This window comes from Eubalaena glacialis, chromosome 1 (assembly GCF_028564815.1).
Source record: "Eubalaena glacialis isolate mEubGla1 chromosome 1, mEubGla1.1.hap2.+ XY, whole genome shotgun sequence".
In the NCBI taxonomy this organism is placed as follows: Eukaryota; Metazoa; Chordata; class Mammalia; order Artiodactyla; family Balaenidae; genus Eubalaena; species Eubalaena glacialis.
In genome coordinates this window covers 60,728,286-60,749,118 of record NC_083716.1, presented here as the reverse complement: position 1 = coordinate 60,749,118, position 20,833 = coordinate 60,728,286, and the positions used below count along the sequence as shown (strand labels likewise).

The following is a 20,833-nucleotide window of genomic DNA, read 5'->3' as shown; positions in this document are numbered from 1 at the left end:
CTATGCTAACATTTAAAAATGTATTTTGGTTCTAGAAAATAACCAATTTTGTAGATGTTTAGAAATATAACATGTTGTATAACAAATGATCATGATTCAGTAGTACCTTGATAGTAATTTTTAATAGTTTATTAAACCTTACTAATTCATAGTTTTATTGCCCCCTTGAGCTACATGCTTTGTATATGCCTGGTTTAAATACAGTCTTAGCAACAAACTACTTTTTCTATTTTCTACTAACCAGCACCATATTAACCTTTCCGTTAGTTCTTACTCATTGATTCTAGAGTTGTTTCTTTTTACCATAAATCTGCCATAAATGATTACAGCATATAAACGAAGTGATGATGATTATAGTAGGATACCTTATTACCTCCTGAAATAGCAAGATGACTCAGTTGTTGATTTGACAATGATGTGTTAGATTGGTTAAAGCACACAGTGTCTTGACGTGTCCCTTCATGGGTTCCCTAAAATATTATACGCCTCGCAGAATCTGTAAGAGCCATGAGTAGAATACCCTGAAATAAGTATTGTTAATAAAATATAATCCATGTATGGAATGCTATCTGGAGAAACTGAATGATTTTAAAATGTCATGAAAGTTTCCTTAGTCCATTAGATAGGAATATGAAAGCATAGGTTTGAAACTTGGTATTTTTAAAGACTCAAACAAGAATAAATCACTTAACAGTTTAATGTCTATGGAAATGTGTCAGTGCTCTCAAGTCTAGTGTGACAAACTAGACAAAATCTGTGTCTTATTCTTCCCAACTTTAATTTTACCTCTTAATTTGGGTCATGAATGAGAGGAGAGAAATGAAAAAATTAAAAAAGAAAGGAAAGGTGGGCATTTTTTTCTTCCCACAAATCCACTGTCCTACCCTCATTTTCTATTATAAATCCCAATCAGTTCCCAAAGCCACTGAGTGTTGCCACTAGTGATCTGTCTGCTAAGAGACCAATCTAAATGCCTCTAAAAATAACCAGTGTTTATTCATCAGGAAATATCCTCAGCAGCATTGTTTATGATATTCTGATTAGCTCCTCTGCAAATTTTAGATAATCTTTCTTTAAGAAAAAAATCTTTAATCTTTAAAACGAATTGGGCAATTTTCAGTAAGAAGAGACAGCTTAGGAGGGCACTGGAGAATGAGATAAAAACTGGAGCTGGGCAGAGCACAAAGCAGAAGAGAGAGGATTTTTATATATATATATAGGTTGATGGAAAATTGCATAGTGCCCTGATTTAAATGACAGACCTGCTAAGAATTTAAAATGACAATTCTTGGGGTAAAAAGTTTCGTGAGGCCTTTTATTATTTTGGAAAATCGGTTCAGACTGCAGTGTGTTTTTAAATCAACCTTATCTTGAACTGAACTGATTAAAGGTTTGTATTTTTAGAACCTAAATAAAAATAAGGTACTTAGTAACATGTTTCATTATGAAACCTTTTTAAAGCAGTATTGAAAATTGATTTAAAGTGAAGGACATACCTCCAAAACCGAAATAAAAATATTTTTTATATTTTCATTCTCAGTGAAATAGAGTATATGCCAAATGATGAAGAGAACTCATACCTTTTCTATTGGATCAGTTATTCAGTTTTACTCCAAGCAACAAATTTTAATTTTCTTACTTTAGATCTCTAAAATACAATACTTCTAACCATAGAGGAAATAAAGCAATCTTTTAACATTTTCCTACTTTCCCTACAGCCCATGATTCTACCCAGAGGCTTCCAGGCTTGTAGTCTTTCTCTGACCAATGACAACTCTATCATCTTATACCACTGAGAGAGGAAAGTATTGAATTGTGCTATCCAATACGCATCTACTAGCCACGTGTGGCTATTTAAATTAAAATTAAATAAAATTTAAAATTCAGTTCCTCAGTCTCTTGGCACATTTGAAGTGCATGCATATGTAGATAGGGACTACCATATTGGACAGAGCAGATATAAACGTATACATCATGACAGAAAGTTCCACTGATCAGCACTGGATAGCAAGTCCAGAGAGTTTCAGGAGGTATTGATTCCCAAAGAATTCTCCAAGATTTTTCTAAGGTTCCTGTGTTCCTTACAAATACAAAGAATGCAGTGAATGATCACCAAGAGTTTCTGGAAATAAGACACTAAGTCAGGTCATGCTGGCCAAGAGAGTACAATGCTGCTTCCCTAGGTGACTGAGTCCCAAATGACAACAGTTTTAAAACACTAGATTAACAGAAAGAGATACGATAGTCTTCAAATTCTCTTCATTTAATCACTTACTCATTCAACAAATATTTGCTGAGCACTAACTTTCTGCCTAACACTTTGAAAACTTGAAAAATACAAATATCTAGCTATGACAGAAAAAAACAAAACAAATAAACAATAGGGAAACAAATTTCAAACAGAGGGAACAAGAGTACACAGGCCCCCAGACATGAAAGAGCATAATGTACTGTGTACTCCAGGAACTGACAGGAGGCCAGTGTGACTGGAACGGAGTGAGTGAGGAGGAAGTAGTATGAGACAGGACGGAGGCTGACACATCATATGAACCCCATAATTATTATAGGAATTCCTATTTCGGAAACAAAGCAGAATACGCTGTGGTTAAGTGAGGCAATATATGCGGACACCACAATTGGTATTCTATAAGAGTAGGTAGATTGTGACAGTATTGTTTAACATTTGTATCATCAGCTTGTTAAAAATGGAATGAAGAGAATATATTCTGTTTTGTTTTGTTTTTTTTAGTTTTGGCTGTGTTGGGTCTTTGTTGCTGCGCGCAGGCTTTGTCTAGTTGCAGAAGGCAGGGGCTACTCTTCGTTGTGGTGTGCGGGTTTCTCATTGCGGTGGCTTCTCTTGTGGCGGAGCATGGGCTCTAGGCGTGAGGCCTTCAGTAGTTGTGGCTCGTGGGCTCTAGAGCGCAGGCTCAGTAGTTGTGGCGCATGGGCTTAGTAGCTCCGCAACCTGTGGGATCTTCCCAGACCAGGGCTCGAACCCGTGTCCCCTGCATTGGCAGGCAGATTCTTAACCACTGCGCCACCAGGGAAGTCCCGAGAATATATTCTTTAATTTGGAAAACAATGCTAAATTTAAGGTGTGTGATCACCAGTGACAATAAAAGCATAATTCAACATTTATAAAATGATTCACAGTTTATAAAACCTTTTCTAACATATCATCGATACATTTAATATTCATACAAACCTGGTGGGTCGGGTAGGTAGGGCATGTATTGCCATATCAGTTGAACAGAAAAAATAAGCTGCATGACTTGTTCAAGGTCATGTAGCTAACAGACAATAGAGCCAGAATCAGAGCTCAGCTCTCTGAGTCTGGTACTCTTTACTATATAAACTACACTTCTTTCCTTCTCACATTCTAACATACTGGAGGAGGAAATTAGATTTCCAATGACCTTGGAAAATGAGAAATATCTGGACATTCAGAAGATGAAACTCACTAGGGTAAAATACAAGCCAGAATAATTAAGAAAAAATATCATATTTAAATGCAAGATCAGCAATGACTTGTGAATGTGGCATAAAATGATTTAGGATAAACATGCTCTAGTTTTTTGGTTACAACAACAGAAGGCACATTGCCAGAATTCATAGAAGCAGTATAGTCTGTGGATAACATGGAAGAGTATAATCCCTGGAGTTAGACTTTGTGGGTGCTAGTCCTGACTCCACCTCTTAGTATGTTTATGACCTTAGGAAGTTACTTAACCTCTCTGTGGCTCAATTTCCTCATCTATAAAATGGGGATATAGTAATAGTGCCTATTGCCTAGAGCGGTTAAGATTTAATGAGTACTTTAGATCTACATACATGGCTCTTGGTTTCTACATCTATGAAATAGGGATATAGTAATAATACCTACTGCCTAGAGTGGTTAAGATTTAATGAGTACTTCAGAGTGCTCATAGCTATTTATACATGGCTCATAGCTAAATTGTGTGAGCTTTCTTCTACTTCTCCTTCCTTTTTTCTCTTTGTCCTCCCTTACTAGATACCATAATTGAATTCTCGATACTCAAAACTCTTGAGGCCCTTCCTAGAGATTTTGAGGCAACTTAGGATTTGACAATTTTGGAAAGTATTAAAATGACAGTAAATAGAGGAAATAAATTAATATTTATTAAGTACTTGGCATATGCTAAATATTGCATTAAGCTCTTTCACTTACCTTATCTTTCATCCTCACAAAAAACCATTTTTAACTTTTTATTTTGAAACAATTTTAGATTTAGAACATTTGCAAAAATAGTACAGAGAATTTCCAGATACCTTCACTCAGCTTCCCCTAATGTTAACATCTTACATAACCAGGATGTAATAATCAAAGTCAGGAAATTAACATTTGTACAGTGTCAGTAACTGAACTACAGAATTTATTCTGATTTTGCCAGTTTCCTCTAATTTCCTTTTTCTGTTCCACAATCTAATCCAGGGTTACATGTTGCATTTATTTGTCATATTGTCTTAGTCTCTTCCTATCAGACAGTTTCTCACTTGTTCCTTGTTCATGAACTTGATACTTTTGAAGAGTACCTGTCAGTCATTTTGTAGAATGTCCCTCAATTTAGGTTTGTCTGATGTTTTCTCATAATTAAATTGAGGTCATGCATTTTTGGCAGAAATACCACAGAGATCACCCTTCTCAGTGCATCACATCAGGGCTGTACATGATAGCCCAGTGTCTTACTGTTTGCCAAGTTAACTTTGATCACTGGGTTAAGGTGGTACTTATCCTCTGTGAAGTTACTGTTTTCCCACTGGAGTTAATAAATATCTTGGGGGCAATATTTTGAGACTGTGCAAATATCCAATTTTACCCACTAATTTTAGCATCGCTAAATTTGATCACTGGGGTGAAGGGATGTCTGTCAACTTTCTCCACTGTAACATTTCTGTTTTTCCTTTTGTAATGAATAAGTATCTTAGGAGGAGATACTATGAGCCTATGCAAATATCCTGATTCTCTTTAGACTTTTGCCCACTGATTTTAGCATACTTCACTCCCAACATCTTTTAACACAAATATTATTGTCTTAGTTTTGTAGGGAGGTTTATTTACCTGCTTGAGAGGTTTATTTACCTCCTTGAGGTCACACAAATAGTAAATCCAGCTGTGTCATACTCCCTTGTAATTTCATCATTCTGTTAAGATATGTTAACCCAGGTATATGGGAGAAGAATCTACCAGGGGATAGGGGAGGAGAGGCTACAGAACTCGAAATATATATATTGTTGGGAAGACAAAATTGAGATTTTAAGAAAAGTTTTTATACTAGATGGGAATCAGCTGTTGAGGGCAAAGCAATGACTCCTCAAAGCATAGTGAGAAATTTAGATTTGGTGCACACTGACAGTGATCCAAGAGGGACAAAGGGGTTTTGCACGAACTGTGGATATCGATACAAATATCAATAGAAAATATAGCTTAACCTTTCTGTAAAGATTTATCTTTTGTATTTGAAAAGTTTGTTTCCATCTTGAATTGACATTTTTATAAGATTTAATCTGAGACATTAAAAAAAATATTTCTTTGATTAGGATACCAAAACTACCACAAAAAATATATCTTCTCACAGGGTTGGTATAAGACCACCGAATCTCACTCTTAATTTATTCCTTATACCACCTTAAAGAAGGACCTCTACTTAAAAAACATCCAGTACATGCATAAGATTCCACTCCCAAGATGGTAAAGTGAATCTTTCTGGAGTTTGCCTCTTACCTTTACTTAAGATGAACTGTACTCAATCATAAGCAAAAATCCTACAGCAGTAAAATATGTGTTTGATAAGGAGACTGAGAGAATATATGTAATTTTTTTAATGTATACATTTATTTGAGAGAGTAAAGACATTATTATTATAAGACATTGGCAATAACTAATAATAAGGACCCATTGTATAGCACAAGGAACTCTACTCAATACTCTGTAATGACCTGTATGGGAAAAGAATTTTAAAAAGATATGTGTATGTATATATAACTGATTGACTTTGCTGTACACCTGAAACTAACACAACATTGTAAATCAACTATACTCCAGTAAAAATTTAAAAAACAAACAAACAGAAAAAAGACATTGGCATTTTGAGGGGTCCTTTCAACTGTTGTCAGTCATTTCTAATAGTCTTTCCCCTCAAACTGAGGGAATTTCTTCTCATGTTATCAGAGTTCAGGCTTAGTTCTCTTCTAAAATAAGCAACCAGAAGTGGAATAGTCAGCATGTTTGAAAGGTCAGCGCATTGTCCAATCACAAGTGGCTATTCTTTTCAGAAACCAACAGTCCTCTGGAATCATGATGTTAGGTATAGGAGAAGCTTAGGTTCATATATCATCCAGAATTTCTTAAGTATTTTGTGAATAAACAGCATACAAATATTTCACTGATGACCATCATACTTTTAAAAACATCGTGGTTTCTGATGTTGTCTGTAACCAATGTGACTTGTCTGCCTTACTTACCTAAATTCTTCTGTCCTGTATCCTAATTAAATTATTTTCTTAGATATATTTCCCCTCTGGTATGTGTTTCTCTCTCCATAACTGTTTGAAACTTTACACAGTGATAGAGTAAACTACCAGCAAACCCCAAACCATGGGCAATTGTAGAGGCCCACTGAATTCAGACATGGGTTTTTAAGTTATCTAAAATTGTTGAAAACATGATTCTAAAAATCTAACCCATAGCTCAAGAGTTAGATTTCAAGACAGACATTTATGATGTAAAACTTCGCAGCCTATGTGATATGCAAAATAGCATGAGGGTTTCTAGAATTAATTTGTAATTTTTAAAACTTTATCTTTAAAAAAAGTAGTTCTTTCTCTTATTTTAGTTCTTTGAAAAATTTGTCATTATAGTAACTGCATTATTTCCAGAATCAGCATAATTATGCTCTGTAAACCTCTAAAATAATTTAATATTACTCTTTTTACAATCTCTCATTAATTAGAAATTTGAAAACTGTTTTTGTTGATATCAAAGAAATGTTAATTTTTAAAAGTATGATAATAGTTATATGGTTATGTTTGAGTCATTACCTTTCAGAAATACATACTAAAGCATTTACATGTGACATTAGTATATGAGATTTGCTTCAGAATAATATGAAAGGCAGGTGGATAAAGGTATATAGATGAAATAAGTGTCATCATAAATTTAAAATTGTTGCATCTTGATGGTGGGTTCCTTGAAGATTGTTATACTATTCTGTTTACTTCTGTATGTGGTTAAAATTTTTAAATAATAACTCTTAATACATCTTCAGGTCTCTCTTATTTTGAACATGAGAAGATAAATCCTTAATCTACTAATAAAATTTTAGTTTATTGTATTGGTTATGAGAATTTTTTTCCTCCTTTCTATTAATAGACTGAAGACATTAAAGAAATAGCCAAAAAGACCCAGGCTCTTCCAAAGGTGAACTCAGAGAGGCAGCGAATCGTGGTTTTCACCCAAGGGAGAGATGACACCGTACTGGCTACAGGTACATGTGGAAACTGTGGGAGAAACCCAGTATTATGGAGATGAATCATTCTAACAAAATTCTATATTTTTTCTATTATAATTTATTCAAAGCAATGTACTTTTTCTTTTTTTTTTTTTTACCACCTTCATGCCTTTCACCCCATCTCACCTCCACCCCCATTTCCGCCTCTGGCATCCACCAGTCTGTTCTCTGTATCTATGATTTTGGGTTTTGTTGTTTTTTTTTTTAAATTCTTCATATAAGTGAGATCATACAGTATTTGTCTTTCCATGTCTGACTTATTTTGCTTAGCATAGTGCCCTGAATGTTCATCCATATTGTTTCAAATGGCAGCATTTCCTTTTTTATGGCTGAATAATATTTCAGTGTGTGTGTGTGTGTGTGTGTGTGTGTGTGTGTGTGTATACCACATTTTCTTTATCCATTCTGAAGTCTGTCCATCCTGAGTGTCTATCAGTGGACACTTAGGTTGTTTCCATGTCTTGGCTATTGTAAATAATACTGCAACGAACATAGGGGTGCAGATATCTCTTTGGGTTAGTGTTTTTGTTTCCTTTGGCTAATTGCTCAGAAGTAGAATTGCTGTATCATATGGTAGTTCTACTTATAATTTTTTGAGGAGCCTCCATACTGTTTTTCATAGCAGCTACACCAATTTACATTCCCACCAACAGTGCACAAGGGTACCCTTTTCTCCATGTCCTTGCCAACATTTATTTCCTGTCTTTATGATGACAGCCATTCTAACAGGTATGAGGTGATACCTCAATGTGGTTTTGATTTGTATTTTCCTGATGATTAGTTATGGTCAACACCTTTTCATGTACCTGTTGGCCATCTGTTGTCCTCTTTTGAAAAAATGTCTATTCAGATCCTCTACCCATTTTTTAACTGGATTATTTGGTTTTTTGCTATTGAGTTGTATGAGTTCTTTATATATTTTGGACGTTTACCCCTTATCAGGTGCATGACTTGGAAATATTTTCTCCCATTCCATAGGTTGCCTTTTCATTTTATTGATGGTTTCCTTTGCTGTACAGAAGTTTTTTAGTTTGAACTCCCACTTGTTTATTATTGCTTTTTTGGCCTTTGCTTTTGGTGTGCAATTCAAAAAAAATCATCATTGATCAGTATCAAGGACAGTATCCCCTTTGTTTCCCTCTAAGAGTTTTTTGGTTTCAAGTCTTACCTTCAAGTCTTTCATCCATTTTGAGGTGATGCTTATGTATGTTGTAAGATAGTGGTTCAGTTTCATTCTTTTGCATATGGCTGTCTGGTTTTTCCAACGCCATCTATTGAAGAGACTATCCTTTCCCCATTGTATACTCCTGGCTCTTTTGTCATAAATTAATTGACCATACATGTGTGGGTTTATTTCTGGGCTCTCTGTTCTGTTCCATTGATGTATGTGTTTGTTTTTATGCTGCAGTACTATTCTGTTTTGACTACTATCTTTGTAATATCGTTTGAAATCAGGAAGTGTGATGCCTCCAGCCTTGTTCTGTTTCTCAAGATTGCTTTGGCTATTCGGAGTATTTTGTGGTTCCCTACAAATTTTAGGACTGTTTGTTCTATTGCTGTGAAAATATACCTTTTACTGTTTTTTTTTTAATAAATACACCTATCTTCTCTCAGAAAAGATTTCATTTTCAAGAACTTAATTTATTAAAATTCAGTTGAGTAAATCCACATTGATTTAGTTTATTTACTTTGATATTTTGGAGATAGTGTCAGTCTAGAAATGTCTTTCCTGAAAAAAAAAAAGACATTTTACTTAGCAAATACCTGTGCTTGAATAAAATAAATTTATCTGATTATGAGCAAATAGAATTCAGAAATAAGTTACTTCCTTAGTTTTAAACTTCAAGAACAAAACCTCACTTCTGTTTTTACTCAGCCATCTATTTTATAGCTCTCATATAAATAGAATAGAGGGAACTTCCCTGGTGGTCCAGTGGGTAAGACTCCGTGTTCCCAGTGCAGGGGGCCCAGGTTCGATCCCTGTTCGGGGAACTAGATCCCACATGCATGCCGCGACTAAGAGTTCACATGCCGCAACTAAAAAAAAAAAAGATCCTGCATGCTGCAATGAAGATCCCATGTGCCTCGACTAAGACCCAGTGCAGCCAAAATAAATAAATAAAAATATATATATATAAATAATTTTAAAAATAAATAAATAGAATAGGAATTTCAGCTAGTAAACAAACATTTATTGATTAAAATAAGTAATATTGTCAATATGATGCCGCCTACTATTAAAGCCAAAATACAAACCTTTAAATACTCTCTGAACCCTTAGGATTAAAACCAGTTAATTTATAATTATTATAAACAGTAGCAATTATTACCTTTATGTTTGTTCAGTACTCTGCTGAACACTGAAATTTAAGATAGCCTTAAATATCTAACTGGAACATAAAATTGGTACACATCAAAGTATGAATACAACAAAGTATAATTATATTTCTTAATTATTGGTACAGAGTATATGGGTTGTATTGACTCAAAGAAGGAGATCAGTAAAGCTTGAAGAAAGAAATTATAGTGAATATGGAGTAAATTTTTTATTGAATTAAATATATAAGCCTGAAATGGGTGAAAAAAGAAATTATTGTCAAATTGTGGGGAGAAGGAACCCTACAGTTAATTTATTTCAACTTTCTTATTTTAGAATTGTCAAAAGCAAGATTGAGAAATTTACTTCAAAAAATATGTTTCAGAATAATTCAGTGAGTGGTAAATAGTGAAGTGGGGTTATAGATGAAATGAGATTTGTCATGAGTAAATAATTGTGGAAGCCATGTGATGGATATATGGGGGATGGTCATTATGCTATTACTTCCACTTCTATATATGCTTAAAATTCTCCAAAATTAAAAGTATATAAAACAGAAAGAAAAGTAAAAAATAATTTTTCAGACACAATTCAGAGATATTAAGTGGTTTTTCCCAAGACACATTGATATCCTTGCTAAGCCTTGAATTTTAGGAAGGATTTAAAGAAAGGAGGGCAGTCCAGTTAAAGAGGACCATGTGAGCAAAGGCACCAGGTAGTATATAATCTTTAATTATTGTGACAGGAAAAGCCATGTTGTTAATTTGTACAAGAAAGAAAAGAAATAAGTCATGAAAAGATATCCCTTCATTGATAATAACTATCTGGATTGCTGTCTTCCTATAGTATGTGGCCTGTTCCTGTCTTAGCAATGAACACTGTTTGGAAAAGTGAAAAACATGCAGATTTCTTATAGGAACTGTTATACTGCCTTCAGATACATAAAATGCAATTTGTTGCTCTTTATGGAGACATTTATTTTAAGGCTTTATATATTCCCGATCTACATATTGTACAAGTGTCTTCCTCATTGTGAATTTGCACAATTTTCCCAAAATTGAAACCTTTAAAATTAGCTTCCCCTTCCTGTGACTGAATTTCCTTGTCAACTCATTTTGTTCTTTATTAAATCTATTAAACCATTCTTAAGGATGCTTACCAGCAGGAATTTATTTGAGGAAAGACACTGGCTAATCTTTGCTGTTCCTACTATATGAAAATGAACTTAAATTAGAGGATGCACTATATCTGCAATGCATGATAAATACAAGATGGATAGAGAATCTGTTCAGCGGTGTCAGCTACAAAAGCAAACATGATAAATGTTAATGCAGTTTTGAGCCCTGGGATAAGCTATTCAATGCACAAGCATAGCTGAATCTCTTTGCTATGTTGTTATTCATGGCAGCCAAATAAATGTCAATAATAAAAGAGAATTAAAGATTTTCATTTCCCAGAGGCAATCCTCTAATACGGCTTGATCTTTCATTTCATTTGTAATTCGTTCTCATGTCAGGATGCAATCATTCGCCAGGCTCTGGGTGTCATGTTAAGTCATTTAATAATGATTAAGAACATAAAAATGCTTGGCCTGTGGGGCAATTCACAGAAGAGATGCCAATTTGTTATTGTTTTTCCTCCTTTCTTCTTGAATATGGATCAGCTTTTTCCCACCTCCTAGCATAAAATACTAATGGAAGATGGGGAAGGAGTGTGTCCCTTAATTTACCATAAGTGACATTCCAGAACAGCACAAAGCAGTGCTAGCACACTTATTAAAACACTAATTAGTAATTAGTGTTTTAGTTCCTTAAACCTCACACTGTAGAGTACTTTTAAATGATCACTGCTAAGTTTGTGACATTTAGCGATGATGTAACAAAATTAGTTTCCTTGGTATTTAATTCTAGAGACCTTTCTCCTTTTGAAATACAGAGTCTGTAAACTACTTTCTCTTATTTTATAAATGTAATTCTTTGAATTCCTCTCCTATAAATTGCTTGTGAATCTAAAGCCTTTTTCACTTACCCTATTATTTTGGTCACCTCTATTTCATTTGGGTATCCATCCTCTATCCTTCCAGCCCAGAGGTTTTGTCACATCATTGGTTCATTGCTTACAGGATAATTGAGTTCCGAGCTTTTTGGAGGGTGAGGGGACCTGAGGGGGACTGGAAAGTAATGAGTAAGAGACTAGGGATGAAGGGCAGGAAGGAAAAGATGATTCTATCCATTTTGATCCTTTTAATGTTGAATGAACCTGTTAGAGGAATGGGAGTCAGGTTAGGGAAATCGTTTCTGTGTCTATAAACTTTAGAAAAACTAATACTACAGATTACCTACTGGAAAGCAGCTGCTAATAAGGTCTTCATATATTAACATCTTACTATGATAAGGACTGTAGTGAAAAAAATAAAGATTTTCTACATACACATGTGTAAATATATATACATATACATATATATGTCCTTATAGGAAGTTTAAATTTCTCCAAGTTTCCATACTAAAGTTATCACTAAAAATTGGAGGAAGCAATAGGACTTTTGTTCTAAATTGAAAATAATGCATTTTACACAGTGGCTGTTATGAGACAATAAAATAGGTCCACTGAAGAATAAACTGTAGACTTTTCTGAATACTTTCAGAATGCTTTCTGGGCTGTTTGAATTGTAATTTTGCCCAGACAGAAAAAACAGACTAGGTCAGAGGTTTTCACCTGGAAGACTGGTGCTGTTATATTAGAATCACCTAATGGGCTTTTGGTAAATAGAGCCCTCCCTTCATAAAAACACCTTCCCCTCAACCTGATACATCCCTGTGAGGAGTTAGAATATACATCCTCAAGAAGATGTATAAGAATGGGGGTGATAGAGTCTGAGGGAAGGGGAGTGTAGGATTGTGTATTTGTTGAAAAAGCTCCCTTAGGTGATATAGCAGTGCTGTCTATCCTCCATCTCTCACGTTGAGAACCATTGGATTAGGTGATTTAATAATGTTTCTGTGAGTTCTATGATCCTATGGGATAATGGAAACAAAACCTTTTAGCAACTAAGCATCTAGTACTTCAATAAGTCAGGCCTTGTTGAATGCTTCTCTTTCTCAATAAATCACAAAGTAACAAGGACCCATCCACAATAACAAGCAATCTACATACTACTTTAAATAGTCTCCTGCCTCTGGCATGCTTGTAATTTAAGATAGTCACATTGTAGTGTCCTTTGTCATTTCATTACGGGTAAATGGGGTTATTGAAGTTTCTTGCCTTCATGTTCTTGAGTCCTTAAACTTGTCACCCCATTTGCTAGTTAAGTTTTCATGTTCTTTGAAAACACTCAGTGCTGTCCATTGCCCTCTAAGAAAAGATCAGTGTGATTTGCAGTTCTGGTAGGCATAAGGCACAGAAGGTGTGCAAAAGAAAATGCAAACTCTGAAGGAAAACAATCTCAGCAGCTGGAAGAATAATGTCAGCACATCATCACAACTCCTACTGCTACAAAATATTATTATAAATCACTTTGAAAATGTTATCTCTACTGCAGCCAAACCAATTTTAAATCATGTTCTTGTTGGCATAGGTTGGTAATGGCGTGGATGGAACAAATTAAGTAGCATTCTTTCAGAGTGTCTGTGTATGGCATTCATAGAAAAAAGTTCTTACCAGATGAGATTTTACAGAATATATATCAATATTTCTTAACTATGAATATAAACAAGTAAGTTACTAACTCATGTTCCATTTTTAGATTTTTGTAACCATAAAAGACAAAGTCCTTTAATTAGCCAAGAGGTCGAACATAATTTAGAATGACATATGTGGAACTGTCACATTCCTGACAAAGTAATATCTTTGGGGCATGGTATGTGTGGTTTAGTGATCTCAGGCCTGTCAAGAAATGAGACTTCTTTCAACTCCCACCTTTCTGTCAAAGCTAGAAAGCAAATTGGGAGACAGCCTACACTAGGCAAATGTTAGCCTTATTATAGCATTTATTTTTGGAAGGACCCTTATTCAGATTTATTGAGGTATAGATTACATGTAGTAAAATGCAGATATATTTCACCAAATAACGTGTAACCACCATAATCAAAATATAGAACATTTTGTATGGTTTATTTTGAAATATAGTATGGATACAAAATTGGTACAGATTTTCACTATGTCAACACACCTGTGCCAACTACCACCAGATCAAGTAATAGAACACTTCTAGCACTTTAGAAGCCACCTCTTGTGCTCCCCTCCTAATCATTACCCCCACCAAATGTACTTATTATTTTGGCTTCTGCTGCTAACAATTTGTTTTGCTTCTTTTTAAAATAGAATCACCCAGTATATAGACTTTTTATCTTGCTCTGTCCCCATACTTTTTTAAGGACTACCTTACTTTTGACAACATAAGATGCTCTAGGCTCTTGTATTTACCTACCTCGGTCCAAGAATCGACTACTTCTTCAAATAACCCCGGTTCCTCTTATTAGCAAATGGTATTTAGAAACCCAGATCTGGGTGCTAGATATGTTCATTGCTACTTGAGAATCATTGCTTCTAGGCCCTCTTACAAATAGATTGGCAATATATGTATGTATAACAACCCATGAATCTATACCCATCTATACTTATTCCTATATCTGTCCATTTATATATTTAAATTCCATGAGTTCAAACTGATACCTTTGATTCCAGTCCAACAAGAGTTCATTCTAGCCTTCTCCCTTTCCTTATTTATAACTTCCTCTGACATTGAAAGTTCTGGTTCTCATTATATAAGATACATTTACTATTTGTTCTGTCTTAAAGTAGTTTTGAATTGCTTACCCATACCCTTGTGTGAAACATATTTCCTTAATGTACAGTGTTAGATTATAGTCCTTTTTGTCTTTGGCCCTACAGTATCTAGTCAAAATACTGTTATCCAAAAGTAACTTTTTTTTTTTTTTTTAATTTATTTTTGGCTGTGTTGGGTCTTCGTTTCTGTGCGAGGGCTTTTTCTAGTTGCGGCAAGCGGGGGCCACTCTTCATCGCGGTGCGCGGGCCTCTTACTATCGCAGCCTCTCTTGTTGCGGAGCACAGGCTCCAGACGCACAGGCTCAGTAGTTGTGGCTCACAGGCCTAGTTGCTCCGTGGCATGTGGGATCTTCCCAGACCAGGGCTCGAACCCGTGTCCCCTGCATTGGCAGGCAGATTCTCAACCACTGCGCCACCAGGGAAGCCCCCAAAAGTAACTTTGTTAGTTCTTTTATTCTATCCACTTCAGTGTGGTTACATTATTTATTTGTAATGCAGTTATATTCATTTGTTAGAGTTTGTATTCCATTTTGGTTTCCTTTCATATCTGTGTTGGTTTTTTTAATAAGTAAAATTCACTCTTTATGGTGTCAGGTTCTCTGTGTTTTGACAAATGCATACGTTTATGTAACCACCACCATAGTTATAATTCAGAAGGGTTCCGTTTTTCAGTTCCAGTTTTCCAAAGTGATGGTACCAGTTTATACTCCCACCAGCAGCATATAGAATGGCGTTTTCCGCCCACATCTTCACCAGTGTTTGCTGCTATCCACCTTTTTAGTTTTGTCATTCTGGTGAGTACGTACTAGTATCTCATTGTGCTTTTAATTGGAATTTTCCTATTGTAATGAGGTGGGATACCTTTTCATCTGCTTCTTAACATTTGTATATCTTCTTCTGTGAAGTTCCTGTTGAAGTCTTTTTTTTTTTTTGGCTGCGTTGGGTCTTCATTGCTGCACGCGGGCTTTCTCTAGTTGCAGTGAGCCGGGGCTACTCTTCGTTGCCGTGTGCGGACTTCTCATTGCAGTGGCTTCTGTTGTTGCCAAGCACGGGCTCTAGGCGCATGGGCTTCAGTAGTTGTGGCACACGGGCTCAGTAGTTGTGGCTCTCGGGCTCTAGGGTGCAGGTTCGGTAGTTGTGGCGCAGGGGCTTAGTTGGGCATGTGGGATCTTCCCGGACCAGGGCTCGAACCCGTGTCCCCTGCACTGGCAGGTGGATTCTTAACCACTGCACCACCAGGGAAGCCCTGAAGTCTTTTGCTCTTATTAGATTGTCTTATTGATTATGATTCTTCTTACAGTCAGCATGCAAGTCTTGTTATAAAAGCCTTTAATTTTAATATAGTCCAATTTATAATGTTTTCTCCTGTGGGTAATAACTTTTCATGTTCTTCGAAGAAAATCTTTGCATATGCCAAGCTCGTGAAGATATTTTCCTATTCTCTTTTTCTATAATTTTTATTTTTTATTTTTTTAATCTAGATCCACAGTCCATCTAGAATTAGAATCAGTTATATATGGTGTGGGCTAGAGGGCATGATTCATTTATTTTGTGCGTATGAGTAACCAGTTGACCCATCATCACTTATTAAAAGGAACATCCTTTTCCTAACTGCACTGAATTGGTACCTTTGTCACATTTCAAGAGACCTTATATCTGTGTCCCTTTTTCGAGACTTTATTCCATTGTTCTCTTTATTCTCGTACCAGTTTACACTGTCGGTTTCTTAGTTTATAATCAGCCTTTTTATCTGGTAATGTCAGCTTTCTAATTTTGTTCTTCAGGATTGTCCTGGTTCTTCTTGGCCCTTTGCATTTCTAGGTAAATTCCAGAATCAACTTGTTGTCACCACCCCCAAAGTTTTTTTTTTTTCCAAATCCTTAATAGAATTTTTATTGAGATTATATTGAATCTGCATTTCAATTGGAGAGAATTGACATCTTTATACTATTTTAGTCTTATTCTTTGAATAAGGTATTTATATAATATTTCCATTTTCTCTGACTGCTTTTTGGAATTTCTCTTTGACTTAAACTTTGTATTTGGTTTTGGTGTTCCTTGTATTTATCCTGCTGGGGGTTTTAGTGTTTCTTGAATCTATGGTTGATGACTCTTAACAGTTTTGGAAAATTCTCAGTAATTATCTCTTTAGATACTGCATCCCTGATTTTCCAATTGGAGACCAATTACACATATCTTAGGCCTTTTTTATTGTGTCCCATATGTCTTTTATGCCTTTTTTGTATTTTTTGTCCTTTTTCCCCGCCTCAAGCTTCAGCTTGTGTGTTTTGCGGTGACCTAGCATTTATTTCACTAACCCTCTCTTTTTTGCTTTGTCCCATCTGTTGAGTTCCTTATTTCAGTAATCACATTCTTCTTTTTCTAAATTATTTGATTCTTTTTTATTGATCCCAGTTTTATAGTGTAATCCTCTACCTTCTCGTTAATTTTTCAAACATATTAATCACTGTAATAGTAAATTGCATGTCCAAAAACTATAATGTCTCAGTCATCTGTTGGTCTGTTTCTTTTGTTCCTAATAAATTATAGCATTTCTGTTGGTGATACTGTTTTTCTGTAGAAGGTAGCTAGAGTAAAGCTAGATCAAAAACTGAACTAGCTCAAGGTTTTGTTGCAGTTTTTATAAGGTTCGATCTACTTCCGGTTTTTTTCCCCACTCCTGAAATGCTGTCTCTCTCCTGAAATCTCACCTGAAATCCTGGCGTATTTACTAGGGTCCCTACTCATTGGTAGGTTCTCTTTGGCACCATATAACTGCCAAAAAATTACTCTGCCTTTTAGAGGTCTTCTGCTTAGTATCTTGGCCTTTTGTCCTGCTGCCGTACAAGTTTGGCAAACACCTCAAAGGAGAAAACCCCTGAGTATGAGGCTTACTCCACTGTGTTCCCCTTCAGGATCACGCCACTTCAATTCTGATTGCCTTGGCAGCCTGAAACTCCAGTTTTTGTCTCACCAGCCCTGGAGACTGCCAAAAGCTCTGTTGGCTTTGCTGCCTCTTAGCAAGAGCCAATTGCGTAGATTCTCAACCTCTCACCCAGCACCAAGAATTTGCAGGTCAACTTTTAGCACATTAGCCTAGGTCTTTAAGGTTCTCTTTTCTCAGAGATCTTGTCCCATCAAGTCCTGCCTTCATTTATTGTTTTAAATTTTTTTTCTTTTTTAATTTTTGCAACTTTTCTAGCTGTTTATGGTGTAGGAGTTGGTTTATTACAAGCAGTAGCATTAGAGCCTAAGTTAAAGTCCTTAGTCAATATTTTTTATTATAAAATAGAAAAATATATGGTCCTGGAAAGTTAAGTGGGCTTAGCTATTTGTTATATAAGGTTGTTAACTGATTTAGCAATACTACCCTCCATAATCCACTTTGAGAACTGCCAGATTAGGTAATTTCCCCATGATCCCAAAGTTAGAGACAAAAACAGCTGGATTAGAACCCAGCCTCTTGAATCTCAATCTAGTCTAATCTGTTCTATACCATGCTGCCTCATTTGTTTACAGCAGTGGTTCTCAACTAGGAACAGTTTTTCTCCTCACTTTTGGTTGTCACAATTGGATAGGTGGTGGAGGGTGGGGGAATTCCACTAGCATCTAACGGATAGAGGCCAGAGATGCCACTACACATCCTATAATGCACAGGACAATCACTCACAACAAAGAATCATCTGAGCGAAAATATAAATAGCATCAAGATTGGAAAACTCCTGGCTCACAGTGTAGCTCAGAATGTATATTTAAAGGATCACTGTCTACTTCCCCATTACACATTTAACCATAAGATCAATACCAATAGACTTTAGTAGGATAAATCTTCTTGTAGGAATACATCCAGGGGCCCCGTGATCGAAGAAAGCATCCATGTATGATCTAGTCCATACTTGGTTAACTGTGTTTTTAGAACTCCTTCCAAATAATCTCCAATTCTAAGACTTCTCTTTAAGTAGAATCTCTTAAGATCTGGAAAACATTATGATGAAGAGGTGGGTATACATATCTTATAAATTCATTTTGTATATGTGAATAGATATCTAGATGATAGCTGTGTTTACCTACACATTTATAGTTAGATAGATAGATAGACATTAACTTAAATGGTTCTTAGAGAATGTATCCATCATGTTTTAAAACTCCATATAATCAATTTCTATAATTGAAAGCTCTTAAAAATATACAAATGGATATTTATCTAAGAAGTATATTACCAAATATTTTTCAGAATAATTATTGTTTGTATCCAGTGAGTGATTTTTCTGAAATTCAATTAGACACCAAAATTCATTTTTCAGAGCATTACAACTTGGTGGCAAATTTTTATTTTGGCTGAATCACTGCATGGAAGTTTTTGGCTCAGATAAAAATCTTTGGAGGTGTAGCAGATAAGTATGATTCAGATAATTGAACAGCTAAAATTTTCCTTAGTTAAAAGGAATAAATTGTTTGCACATTGAATATGAAAAGCTACTTAAATGAAGACTTAAGTATTGCCTTATTCCTTTTATTAGGATAAAGACAGTTTATCCCAATTAAACTTCTTTAGAAGCTCACATCATTTTTGATTTATTCATTTTTAAAGTAGCCCTGTAGAAGCCAGCATTCCTGAGGACTTCCCCCTTTGTTTAATCTTGGTCCATAACGTTTATTTAGCTTTTCTCTGCTTCTACTAAACTATTTTAAGTTCTTATGTCTAGAGTTTTTCTGGTTCAATAAACAATCAAGTCTCAAGAAAATGGCCTAGTTTTTTTGTCAAATTAATTATTTCACACTTAGCCATCTATTTAATTTACTCATCGTAATAAATTTAGCCTATACTCTTAATGATTTCCTTTAGTCCTAGAATTCCACCCATACTCACCTATAACAAAGGGGAAATTTTTAAAAATGTTTTTTGAATAAGCAATACATTCACATGGTTCAGAATTCAAAAGGTACAATAATTAGGGCTGTTCAGCTGTCCAGTACTTGTGAGGAAATAGGCAGTTTTTCATTATTATGATAACCATACAACTTGTCATCAAAACCTAGATACTTTTGGAAGTGAAAGGGGGTGCTATTAATTGTAATAGGACTATTCTGGGCAAACCAGTCTGTGTGGTCATGCGAGTCATTATAGATATTTAAACAAAGGTTTTTAGTAAAATGAATTATTGCATTGGTTGACGTTTTGAACTGTGTTAATTTCTAACATTTCTTCGAACTCACAGATTTTTGATCATGTGCTAAGAATATGCCAGATAATATAGAACTTAAGCCTGAGAATCTATAAGTGCAAGCAGGACAAGTTGGAGAGGCAAGACACCGATAGATAAAACATAAAGTAACAGTACAAATGAATTCAAGTCAGTGTGGTTTTATTGAGTGCCTTCTATATGTCGAAAATTGTAGTTATGTAAGACAAAAACTCCTTTTCTTAAAATCTAGGAGAGACATAACCCACTAATACAGTATGAGAAGTGGTATACAATTTTTATGAACTAATTTATATAGGATAACAGAAGGAAGAAGAAGTTGGGGAAAGTTTCACAAAGGAAGTGATGTTTGAATTAGGCTTTGAAGAATACTTACAATTTTGGCAAGTTGAGATTACAAAAGAATGTAAGTTAACGGAATAATAAGATCAAAAGGCAAAGAAGCCTGAAAGGGTGTGATGTATCACAAAGAAAGTCACATATAGGGGAGAGGGGTGTGGGTGAGCATGAAATGGTAAGTTGTAATAGGCCTTTGAATGCTGTGCTGCACAGTAAAGTGCTTAAAGTACATACTGAGAAGGAAGAGATCATTTGGGTCGAGAAACATTTTGTGGTCAGTTTATCATAATTCAATAAAAGAAAGGAACTATACTTACACTTGTTTATAAAGCTCTGTTTCAGAGGGATCAACAAATACTAAAGATGAAGTGTTTTTTTTTTATTAAATGCCAAAGAATAAAAGCTGCAATAATCCCTCTAAAAAGTATTAGTGATGAACAATCCCATGGGGTTAGAGTGAGACAAATTTGATAGGGTTAGAGAAATTGTAGAGAAAAGGAGCTATATATAAACTGTGGTGAAAGCACTAGGGAAAACGCCTTAGAAAATTAATGAAGATTGGCTTGGTTTAAAGATGATAAACAGAGACTAATGCAAAAGGCTAATGAATTCAGTCATGGAGAAAGTTTATACTGAAGTGCTTTCAAATAGAATTGCTG

The 20,833-nt window shown here is 35.2% G+C and overlaps 1 protein-coding gene across 2 annotated transcripts in view; it reads left to right on the top strand.

Moving 5' to 3' along the window:
• ADK (adenosine kinase) overlaps positions 1-20,833 on the top strand; it is a 503,819-nt gene that overhangs the window by 420,586 nt on the left and 62,400 nt on the right. For both annotated transcript variants that reach the window (XM_061197296.1, XM_061197285.1), the window contains exon 9: positions 7,391-7,505. In XM_061197296.1, coding sequence (XP_061053279.1) covers positions 7,391-7,505 — 115 coding nt within the window. The remainder of the gene's footprint in view (positions 1-7,390; positions 7,506-20,833) is intronic.